This window comes from Oncorhynchus clarkii, chromosome 25 (genome assembly GCF_045791955.1).
Source record: "Oncorhynchus clarkii lewisi isolate Uvic-CL-2024 chromosome 25, UVic_Ocla_1.0, whole genome shotgun sequence".
Taxonomy (NCBI): domain Eukaryota; kingdom Metazoa; phylum Chordata; class Actinopteri; order Salmoniformes; family Salmonidae; genus Oncorhynchus; species Oncorhynchus clarkii.
Window position 1 is genome coordinate 29,223,041 of NC_092171.1, and position 12,302 is coordinate 29,235,342.

The 12,302-nt window shown below is 42.0% G+C and overlaps 1 protein-coding gene across 1 annotated transcript in view; it reads right to left on the reverse strand.

The window, feature by feature from the left end:
- Positions 1-4,405: 4,405 nt before the first annotated feature.
- LOC139383479 (serine/threonine-protein kinase D1-like) overlaps positions 4,406-12,302 on the reverse strand; it is a 44,855-nt gene continuing 36,958 nt past the window's right edge. Inside the window, exons 17-19 of the mRNA XM_071128035.1 lie at positions 11,467-11,734; positions 9,640-9,725; positions 4,406-4,673 (exon numbers count right to left, since the gene is read on the reverse strand). Of these exons, the coding sequence (XP_070984136.1) occupies positions 4,440-4,673; positions 9,640-9,725; positions 11,467-11,734 (588 nt within the window). The 3' untranslated portion in view covers positions 4,406-4,439. The remainder of the gene's footprint in view (positions 4,674-9,639; positions 9,726-11,466; positions 11,735-12,302) is intronic.

The following is a 12,302-nucleotide window of genomic DNA, read 5'->3' on the forward strand; positions in this document are numbered from 1 at the left end:
AAAAAAAAATAGTTTTTGTGGATTGTGTGCTGCCCCTCCCCTTACCCAACACCATTTAACAAACCTCCAACTAATGGAATTAGGTATTCCATCTGTGTATTTTACTACATTTGAATCATAATTATTCTACCAACTAATTGTACTTTAAAAATGTTAGTCTTTATTAGATTAAAAACTATTTGACACTTTTTTTCAGAGCTAGGGCATAAGTTACACAAGCAGTGAGTGAGAAATTGTATTCAGGTCCATTGGTGGAGTCAATTCCCAATATATTGGGAATAAGTGTACTATTTATGAAGACCCTATCAAAATCGGCATGTGCAGGAAATTAAGTTATATAAGGATGAGGTCTCATAATTACCAAAGAGAGTGCAAGTTGTAGACAGAATTACAAACGAAAATAAATAATATGAAAATACTTTCATTTTGCGGAAATAAATGTAGGCCTATTTTTTTCTGTTGGATATTTAAAGAGGGGTGTAATTTAAAACTCAGTGTTATGTGTATGCAATGTGTGTGTTGAAGGCCTGTTTATAAGTTATGCTTGAAAAGTTGTCTCCTGCTGTCGTCGCTCACTGACCGATGCGACCACGGTTGTTGTAAAGAATGTGTTTGGAGTTGCAGAGTGACGGATGGCAGAGTACAACTGCAGGTGTACATTCTTCAGACAGCGAACTGGCATCCACTCAGCACCACGCTATTTCCGCGCGCTAATGGAGTCGTCTCTGTTCACATGGGCTCAGTGAGCCTCCGCCGCTATAGTACGGCGCTCATGGGCAACCAACACTGATCTATAAATGTACTTGTGATGTTGTGTCAAATAAACACCAACTGACGCATTAATGGTCACCAAGCATTGTATATTCAAAGTTGAGAAACTCTTTTCAAATGATCCTTTGGGGGCAACCTGGAAAGAAAAACAGTCCTGACATAAAATCAATATCAGAGGAGTAATACAAGCCACCACTAAACGGTGCAGGAAGAGAAAGACCACATACTAGTGTAGTGTAGCCTACATGAAGAAGTCTCGTTTGGTATAGGCTATGGTCTCAAAATTGACATACCCTCCTCAATTTGCGAAGGGACTTTTTTGTTTCTTGTTGTCTAACAGAAGTACTACATCATTTAGCTTTTTTCTTTTCCTTTTGGTGGAATTATTATTTGTGCCAACAATTGGAAAATAATGAATAAACAAGTTAGGCTACTAATGCCACAATCCCATTCAGCATGTTATCTGGAAACAGAACATACGGTTTATCATCGGTAGAACTTGTGATTTCTCATTAGCATATAAACTAGTCTACATATCTTCTACAGCAAAACCCGCTATTAAATAGCCTACACGTTGTCGACAGCTCTCTTCTGTTGTTAATAAAATGCTACAAACAGAAGTAGAATATGCAGATTAATTCATGAAATTATGTGAATGTGATTTATTTAGGCCCATTTATTTTGCAGAATGGGGGGCCACTGCCGATGAGGGCTATTCGAGGTGAGATGTCCATTCACCAGTAGGGCCTAAACATTGGTTCCATCCTTTGTATCGTGTTTCATACACTTTCCTGTTTGAATTGATTATCATTATTGAGATATCTGTTTGGTTCTCTTTGATTGATCGTGCACGCTGTGTCGGAAGGCTAGACACAAGATTTGAATTCTCGTTTATTTGTGGAATATCTCCCGCAAAATAAATATCATTATCATGTTATAATGTTTAATGTATTTTTTATGCATTAGTAAATCTTCTTTGAAAATAATGGTATGAAGATTATGATAGTCTATTAAAATAACAATACTGATCTTATAATAACAGCAACAAAAATAACATTGTTAATAATAATGTAGGCCTAATAATAATTCATTATAAATTATAATCAATAATACAATCAGTTAAATGTCTAAGTAATAATAACAATATGCTAATGGTAATACAATATTTAATAAAAACAATAATAATTACAATTGTGCTAAGTTAGTTTCTTATTTCAAGCATCTGAATATTGGTAATGACCGGTGTCTCGAATTTCGTCCCTTAATTAATCAAATCCTCGGGAGACTAAACTGTAATTTTCGTTGCATTATTGTTATACCCGAAGAATCGTGTAGGCACACCCAAATTAGAGTATAGCCTATAACCAGCTATAACAAGTGAATATCCTGCCTTTCCAAAAATGTATTGCTGACTCTTATCGAATATGGCTACAGTTTACAATTTGTGATATGTTTGTAATAATGTTTGCAATAAGTCAACAATACTAATTATTCATTATTAATTATTTCAAAAGCAATCCTTATAGAGGAGATGGCTTCTCTGCTGCATTTTTCTGTTTCGATATGCCACGTACCGGTAGGTAATCTTGATTTGACCAAGCGTTCAAAGAAGGCAAAGTGTACAACCTCGTCCACTATTTTGACAATCATGCCGAGAAGTGCACACAGCATTCCTTTATGTTCAACAGAAACTATGAGATAAATCAAAAAATATTTGCGCTGGTTCTAATCCCCTCAATAAAATATTTTTAAGAAATTAACTTGGTAATTTAAGTTTATGGTAGTTTTAGCAGGGTAGTATTTATGGAAGGATGCACTTTAAACGTGTTATTATTCCTTAATAGTTAAATGTTCGATGGAAACATACGTCTTAGTGTTTGCAAATCATTTTACTTGAAGCAATCACTTCTGCTCTTATTTGTTTGGGTTTCCTATAATAGTCACAAGGCTGGTAATTCATAATATTCATATTTTTGTCTTGTATGGAATGCATGTTTTAATTTAAAGTCTTTCTTAATTTTGTATGTTTTTCTTGTGGCCCTTGGTGCCCAACTAAACACAGAAGTAGGTATGCGTGGACCCTGATCCATTGACTAACGGAAAACATTTTGTATTGAGCGCCATCTCATGGTAGAATAGTAATTGTTGTACATTCAACAGTGCGTGTAACTTTCCAATGTGCCAGTATAAACCAGCATAAGTTATGTGCCTTCATATCTCCAAAGTATGAAAACGGATAACTTATCTCTTAAATAATAATAAATAAATGTATATCTCTGGAAATTGATTACGAATTAGTCCCCAGAATGAATTACCCAACCTACTGTACCTAGGCCTTCGTACCAATAATAAACCATCTGATTCAACCAGCTCTCAATCATATAAATGTAATCTCAACATGAATCTCCAAGTGAATGATAGTGTCTCTCTCTCATCAGTGGCATTCAGCCAATGTGCATATGGTTTTGTCTCACCTCTGGCTTGACTTTCTTCTCCCAGTACGGGGAATGGCTCTTTTCCCCTCATCTTTCTCCCTGATTCTCCATGCTCATTCTTCATGCAGTCCCCCTAAACTATGGATGAAGATGCAGCGTGAGTATGGGTGCCATGTTTAAAATAACTTGCAATTTGTAAACATATGTTCTCAATAACTCCTGTTGCCAGTGTACTCAAATGTAGGTCATTTGAGGCATTGGGGTGTATGTGTAAAGCAAACTCACAAATCATGTAATAAATCCATGGTATTAAAGACTTACATATCAGCTTTGAAATATATTTATTTAAATGTGTAGCCAGAGAAAATAATGTATTCCCTGTAGGCAAAAATGCATTAAAGGCTGGTTGCAATCGCGCAAAGAGCACAAACATACTGTACAGTAGCCACATACGCAACATTCAGCATCACATCATGAACACATTTCAACACTATAGACTAGAAAAGCAGCTAGCTCATGATGAGAACAAATGCTTACAGGTATTCTACATTCACTGTTTCTCTGTATCCAGGCCTCAGGATTTTGCCTCCACACTCTTGAAGCCGACAGAGTCCGCTCTCTATCTCCCTCTCTGTCTTTGTCTTTCCACCATTTCTGGCTATACTGGTTTTCTGTGAATTCTTATCATGTCATCATATAAAGGTACATTCAAGAGTGAAATAAAACTTGAGTAATAATAGTATCAGTTCTCACTCTTAATACAGCTAAGGTTAGTCCTGAGCTGTCTCGTTGGGTCGCACCCAATCACAGTGAAACACATCTCATTTTGGTTTTGACTAAATCGTTTAGCTGGCTTTTTGGGGGGGATTGTTTGCTGCTGTTGACTTAACATACAGTACACCTGGATGATCCTTCACACCCAGAGTTTTACAGTATAAGAAGTTAGATTGTCTTTCATGAGGCAGGGAGGCAATACACCTGATTGACTCATATACAGACAATTAGAAATTTGATTATTTGTTAGTTAGGCAGTTAGTTTAAAGGCAGAGTTTGGATTACGAGCCCCTAGCTGCTGGCTGGGAATGGAGGGCTCAGTCAGTCACTCAGTTAGTTGTGCTGTGGTGTGTTGTGTTGTGGAGGGAGTGAGACGGCTCTTAAGGGGGCAGAGGCAGCAGTGTTCAGTACTACAGCACGTTGACTCTTAAGGGGACAGTATCCCTGCATTTACAGTATTCACATCACGCTGACTCTGTCGCTGAGGGCCGCCATGGAGTCCACCTCCTCCGACTCGTGGTCAGGCTCCACCCCCTCGCTAACGTCGGCGTGTGGGTTGACGAGGTGGGCGGGGTACGTCAGGCCGTGCTGCTCAGCGTGGCGTTCCCAGCGGGTGTCATCGCTCTCATGCGTGACGTAGCGCTCGTGCATCTTCCATTCTAGGCCACGTAGGTCCAGCCACATTTGGTAGTCCTGAGAAGGACATCATTAGCAGGGACACAGTAGTTAGCATTAGCCTAAGGTTTCAATTGTATTCTTTTGATTGTGTAAAAAAAAAAAAAAAAATGTAGGATTTTTTGCGGCTGTTGGATGACAAACTCATGTCTCTCATCACTCTTGCTGTAGGGCTTACCTGTATCCAGGAGTGTCTGAGAGACTTAGTGTAGCCAGGGGGGTCTGACAGACTTACCGTAGCCAGGGGGGTCTGACAGACTTACCGTAGCCAGGGGGGTCTGACAGACTTAGTGTAGCCAGGGGGGTCTGACAGACTTAGTGTAGCCAGGGGGGTCTGACAGACTTAGTGTAGCCAGGGGGGTCTGACAGACTTAGTGTAGCCAGGGGGGTCTGAAAGACTTAGTGTAGCCAGGGGAATCTGACAGACTTAGTGTAGCCAGGGGGGTCTGACAGACTTAGTGTAGCAAGGGGGGTCTGACAGACTTAGTGTAGCCAGGGGGGTCTGACAGACTTAGTGTAGCCAGGGGAATCTGACAGACTTAGTGTAGCCAGGGGGGTCTGACAGACTTAGTGTAGCCAGGGGGGTCTGACAGACTTAGTGTAGCCAGGGGAATCTGACAGACTTACCGTACCCAGGGGGGTCTGAAAAACTTAGTGTAGCCAGGGGAATCTGACAGACTTACCGTAGCCAGGGGCGTCTGACAGACTTAGTGTAGCCAGGGGCGTCTGACAGACTTACCGTAGCCAGGGGGGTCTGAAAGACTTAGTGTAGCCAGGGGGGTCTGACAGACTTAGTGTAGCCAGGGGAATCTGACAGACTTACCGTAGCCAGGGGGGTCTAAAAGACTTAGTGTAGCCAGGGGAATCTGACAGACTTAGTGTAGCCAGGGGGGTCTGAAAGACTTAGTGTAGCCAGGGGGATCTGACAGACTTAGTGTAGCCAGGGGGGTCTGACAGACTTAGTGTAGCCAGGGGGGTCTGACAGACTTAGTGTAGCCAGGGGGGTCTGACAGACTTAGTGTAGCCAGGGGGGTCTGACAGACTTAGTGTAGCCAGGGGAATCTGACAGACTTAGTGTAGCCAGGGGGGTCTGACAGACTTAGTGTAGCCAGGGGGTTCTGACAGACTTAATGTAGCCATGGGGTGTCTGACAGACTTAGTGTAGCCATGGGGGGTCTGACAGACTTAGTGTAGCCAGGGGGGTCTGACAGACTTAGTGTTGCCATGGATGGCTGACAGACTTGGTGTAGCCATGGGGGGTCTGACAGACTTAGTGTTGCCATGGGGGGTCTGACAGACTTAGTGTAGCCATGGGGGGTCTGACAGACTTAGTGTAGCCATAGATGGCCTCCCGAGTGGTGCAGTGGTCTAAGGCACTAGTTGTGCCACTAGATATTCTGGGTTTGAGTCCAGGCTCTGTCTCAGCCGGCCACGACCGGGAGGCGCATACGGCAGCACACAATTGGCCCAGTGTCATCCGGATTAGGGGAGGGTTTGGCAGTCAGGGATGTCATTGTCCCATCGTACACTAGCGACTCCTGTGGCGGGCCGGGCGCTGTGCACACTGACACGATCGCCAGGAGCACGTGTTTCCTCCGACACATTGGTGCGGCTGGCTTCTGGGTTAAGTGGGCATTGTGTCAAGAAGCAGTGCGGCTTATTGCAGCGAGGAGACAAGACTGTAACTACCAATTGGATACCATGAAATTGGGGAGAAAACGGGGTTAAAAAATTAAAAATTATATAAAATACTTACTGTAGCTATGGATGGCTGACAGACTTATCCAAATACAATAAGTCTTCTTACTCCTTTGTGATATGTACAGTACCATTTTATTTATTTTATCTGTTACATTGTCTGTTAAATCTCTAATTTAAAGGAGTTTTTTCCCCCCCACATTGTAGACATACTGTACTAGTAAAGGCCCAGTGCACTACTTTTGTGATTTTTTGTATTACTGTTTACCATAATTTCTAACTTGAGTCTGATGATTATCTGAACAAAACAGTTGATCTGATAATACTTGTGGAATATAAAAATACTTGCTTGATATACAATACCAGTCAAAAGTTTGGACACACCTACTTATTCAAGGGTTTTTCTTTATTTTTACTATTTTCTACATTGTAGAATAATAGTGAAGAGATCAAAAGTATGAAACAACCCATACGGAATCATGTAGTAACCAAAAAACTGTTTAACAAATGAAAACAAGCCTCCCGGGTGGTGCAGCGGTTAAGGGCGCTGCAGCGCCAGCTGCGCCATCAGAGACTCTGGGTTCGCGCCCAGGCTCTGTCGTAACCGGCCGCGACCGGGAGGTGTGTGGGGCGATGCACAATTGGCCTAGCATCGTCCGGGTTAGGGAGGGCTTGGCCGGTAGGCTGGCTTCCGGGTTGGATGCGCGCTGTGTTAAGAAGCAGTGCGGCTTGGTTGGGTTGTGTATCGGAGGACGCATGACTTTCAACCTTCGTCTCTCCCGAGCCTGTACGGGAGATGTAGCGATGAGACAAGATAGTTGCTACTAAAAACAATTAGATACCACGGAATTGGGGAGAAAAAGGGGTAAAATTCAAACAAAAAAAACAAAAACGAAAATGAAAACATATTTAATATTTGAGATTCTACAAAGGGTGCCTTGATGACACCTTTGCACACTCTTGGCATTCTCTCAACCAGCTTCATGAGGTAGTCACCTGGAATGCATTTCGATTAACGGGTGTGCCTTGTTAACTTGTGGAATTTCTTTCCTTCTTAATGCCTTTGAGCCAATCAGTTGTGTTGTGAGAAGGTAGGGTAGGTATTCAGATAGCCCTATTTGGTAAAATACCAAGTCCATAATATGGCAAGAACAGCTCAAATAAGCAAAGAGAAATGACAGTCCATCATTACTTTAAGACATGAAAGTCAGTCAATGAGGAAAATTGAGGAGGAAAGTTTCTTTCCAGTGCAGTCGCAAAAACCATCAAGCGCTATGATGAAACTGGCTCTCACGAGGACCGCCACAGGAAAGGAAGACCCAGAGTTACCTCTGCTGCAGAGGATAAGTTCAATAGAGTTAACTGCACCTCAGATTGCAACCCAAATAAATGCTTCACAGTGTTCAAGTAACAGACACATCTCAGCATCAACTGTTCAGAGGAGTCTGCATGAATCAAGCCTTCGTGGTCGAATTTCTGCAAAGAAACCACTACTAAAGGACACCAATAAGAAGGAGAGACTTGCTTGGGCCAAGAAACATGAGCAATGGACATTAGACTGGTGGAAATCTGACCTTTGGTCTGATGAGTCCAAATTTGAGATTTTTGGTTCCAACCGCCATGTCTTTGTGAGACAGATGATCTCCGCATGTGTGGTTTCACCGTGAAGCATGGAGGAGGAGGTGTGATGGTTTGGGGGTGCTTTGCTGGTGACACTGTCAGTGATTTATTTAGAATTCAAGGCACACTTAACCAGCATGGCTACCACAACATTCTGGCTGTGTAAGGGCTATTTGACCAAGAAGGAGAGTGATGGAGTTGCATCAGATGACCTGGCCTCCACAATCACCCAGACTCAACCCAATTGAGATGGTTTGGGATGAGTTGGACCACAGACTGACGGAAAAGCAGCCAACAAGTACTCAGCAAATGTGGGAACTTCTTCAAGACTGTTGGAAAAGCATTCCAGGTAATGCTGGTTGAGAGAATGCCAAGAGTGTGCAAAAATGTCATCAAGGCAAAGGGTGGCTATTTGAAGAATATCAAATATACAATATATTTTTTATTTGCATACGACTTTTTTGGTTACTACATGATTCCATATGTGTTATTTCATAATGTTGATGTCTTCACTATTATTCTATAATGTAGAAAATAGTAAAAATAAAGAAAATCCCTTGAATGAGTAGTTGTGTCCAAACTTTTTACAGGTACTGCATGTTATCCAGTTTCTTGAAATACTTCGCAAATGCAACTTCTTTCTACGTGAAAACTGAAAAGTTTTATTCATTCCTTTTCAGTAGTGAGTGGATACATTTTCATATGTTCGGTCCCCCATGGGAATCAAACCCACAACCCTAGCATTGCAAGTGCCACACTATACCAACGGAGCCACATTCTCACATCACAAACCACTTATGTCTCAATGTACTCAATTACTGCATTGTGGATTGTTTTTCATCATGGTGATAGAAAGTCTACAGGTCCAAACCTAGATAACCAGCCTATGTACAATGCAGTAGTGTACCTTTACATTAAGTGGTTTGTAAGGATAGTAATTTAATATTGCACAAAAAGTGACGTTATTTGATCAAGAAAACAATTTAATTTGATGTGGATGTTTTGTGTCTTTGCCCATAACTTTGCACCTTTTGATGTAAATCTTTGAGGACAGGGTTTTGTTCTTTCTGGATTCCATTAGAGTGACAATAGCAGAGAAAGGGGCATGGGAAGTACTCTTACAATATCAACTATTGAATCCTGCAAGATACTGTTCTTAATTATACAACTAAGTGGAGATGCAGATTTTTTTTTTCTCCATGCATTACAGACATCTATATCAGTGGAGGCTGCTGAGGGGAGGACGGCTCATAATAATAGCTGAAACGGAGGAAATGGAATGGCATCAAACACATGGAAACTATATGTTTGATGTATGTGATACCATTCCACTCATTCCGCTTCAGCCATTGCCACGAGCCTGTCCTCCCCAATTAAGGTCCACCAACCTCCTGTGGTCTATATCAGCCCGATAATACTACTAAAGGCCCAGTACTTTTGTGAAAAAATATATTTTTTTATTAATATATTTTTTTTATTAATATATTTGTAAATTGTGATTTTTCAGGGGGTGCTGCAGCACCCTCAGCACCCATACTTTCCGCAGCTATGGAAGGGTAGCTTATCTGTAGCCAGGGATGGCTGAAAGACAGGCCGAAAATGTCTTCTTTTTAAAACTATTTTGTGATATATGCAGTATGGAGTGTACGTAGTAGGGAGAGCTTACCTGTAGCCAGGCATGGCTGAGCGACTTGTCCACGCTGTAGCGCTTCCTCATCTTGACTTGCAGCAAGTTATTAATGAGGTCAATTGCTGGAACAACAAAGCAGGCCGTCAGAGGATAACTCATGGTGGGAAACCTAGAGGATTTGGTGCAGGCCCCTTTCAGAGCCATGCAAGGGCTAATGAGCAAAGCCAACATCATGTTAAGATTATTTCAGGGGTCATGGTTCTCTGAGTCCCAGTTGGGATTCTTGACCTTTAGGCCACTCCTCTATAGTACCAGGGATCGCTTGGCATTATGCACATGAATAGGCTGCAACAAGAATTGGTTCTCTCTCTCACACACTCTCTCTCTTCCCCCCCTCTGTCTATTCCTCCCTCTCTCTCAAGCACACACACACTCTCCCTCTGTTGCTTTCTCTTCCCTCTGTCTCACTCACACACACACACACACACACACACACACACACACACACACACACACACACACACACACACACACACACACACACACACACACACACACACACACACACACACACACACACACACACACACACACACACACACACACACACACACACACACACACACACACACACTCTCTCTCTCTCACTCTCACACACACTTTCTTTCCTTCCTTTTCCATCTCTCGGACAATGACGCATGCCATCCGCTCAATTCAATAGCAGCATAGTTGTTGGGGCCAGGATATGTGTTGTAGGCTTTCAAAGTGGTTTTGTGAGCCACTGAGCACTAGAGGTGAGAAAAATTGTGATAAGAGAGGTTCCTATGCTAGACAGGCCCTAACACAAATCAATTCTAAAAAATCTGCAGACTACCTCAGATAAACATAAAACTGACTCACTGACCTCGTAAATGCATGTATTCATGTGAAAACATTTTTTAAATTTATAATTCGTCTCTGTTTTTCATAATTTATTTTCAATTTGCAAGAGGCTGAATGTATCTCACCGGAGAAAGCATCTGAGTGAGAGAAACAGCGTCCCTCTGTTTCTGTATGTGTATGACATCTATCTGATTCTGTCTGGTCCTAAAGAGTATGACATTGTTGCCCCCTGTACCATTGAATGCAAGGGAAGCCAGTGAGCATTTGGCCTCCCTTGACAAAAAAGTATAAAATAATAGCCAATCAGCTTTGAGCTAAACTGAGCGAGCACAACAGTGAATGGTCCTGGCACACCAAAAAAAAGTGTCAAGGGAAGCCAGTTTGGATTTTGCTTCACTCCTATCACATCGCATAAAAATAAATACGTAATTGACAGAAACAACTTAAATTGTTGCATCTAGTTGTGTTGTGTTCCTCCGGTGGCTAGATAAAATTTTCCCTTTCCTAAATTAGCCATGGATGGAGGTAGGGATTTGGGCCTGTGATTTTACTTCATTCTCAGTACTGGCCAATGATTATAATGCCGATTCGAATCCAACCATAAATTCATACATTGTGCCCCTGGACTGAGAGGACGTAAGTTCAATATGTAGCTAGATGTTGAATGCTAATGTTAACTAGAGCAAACAACGCAATTATCACAACACATAGGTTGTAATATGGCTTTTCTTTCTGGCTAGGGTTCCCCAGGGATTTTACCAACGCACCGCTACTAAATCAGATTATCATAAAAGGCATTCTGACCGTGTAGCAAACATTCACTATATGATTACAAAATCCAACAGAGACTCAGGAAGAGGCTATTCTAGTCTGATTTTCAGTAATGATGTATCATTCCAACACAACTATATCAAATGTTATTTTACAGTAAAGGAGTTATCACAGTAATGCATGAGTCATTGCTGCTCGACAGACACCCACCTTCCTGGGACACCTTCTTCCAGGGGTTGGGTGGGTACATGAAGGCAGCATTCTGGATCTGGTCGTGAATGTCCTCGTCCTCGTTGAAGGGGAAGGTGCCGCTGAGGCTGACGTAGATGATGACCCCCACAGACCACATGTCCAGGGAGCGGTTGTAGCCTTTATTCCTCAGAACCTCAGGGGCCAGGTAGGCCGGAGTGCCCACCACTGACCGACGGAAAGACTTCTCTCCAATAATGCGGGCAAAGCCAAAGTCGCACAACTTCACCTGAGACACAAATAGGATGTGTCTCAAATTACACTAGATTCCCCACTATGTTGGGAATATCAGTGACGTTTGAGACAAGGTCATGTGTGGTAGTGAATATTACACTAGATTCCCCACTATGTTGGGAATATCAGTGACGTTTGAGACAAGGTCATGTGTGGTAGTGAATATTACACTAGATTCCCCACTATGTTGGGAATATCAGTGACGTTTGAGACAAGGTCATGTGTGGTAGTGAATATTACACTAGATTCCCCACTATGTTGGGAATATCAGTGACGCTTGAGACAAGGTCATGTGTGGTAGTGAATATTACACTGCCACAGTTCCCTGTCTCGTATTCACCTGAACATGAGAAAGTGTGGTGGTAATCAAGGGTTTCCTACTAGAGTAACTGGACTAAGACTTGTTAGAGAAAGCTAATACATAACATCCTGTATGTTCGCCATCCAAACAGTTAGATCCACAATAATAATAATAATAATTAGCTGGCAAGGATTACCCAAAAGGCCACTTAACGTTATCACACTGTCTGTTCGACATGGACACGATATGGTCTACAGACGAT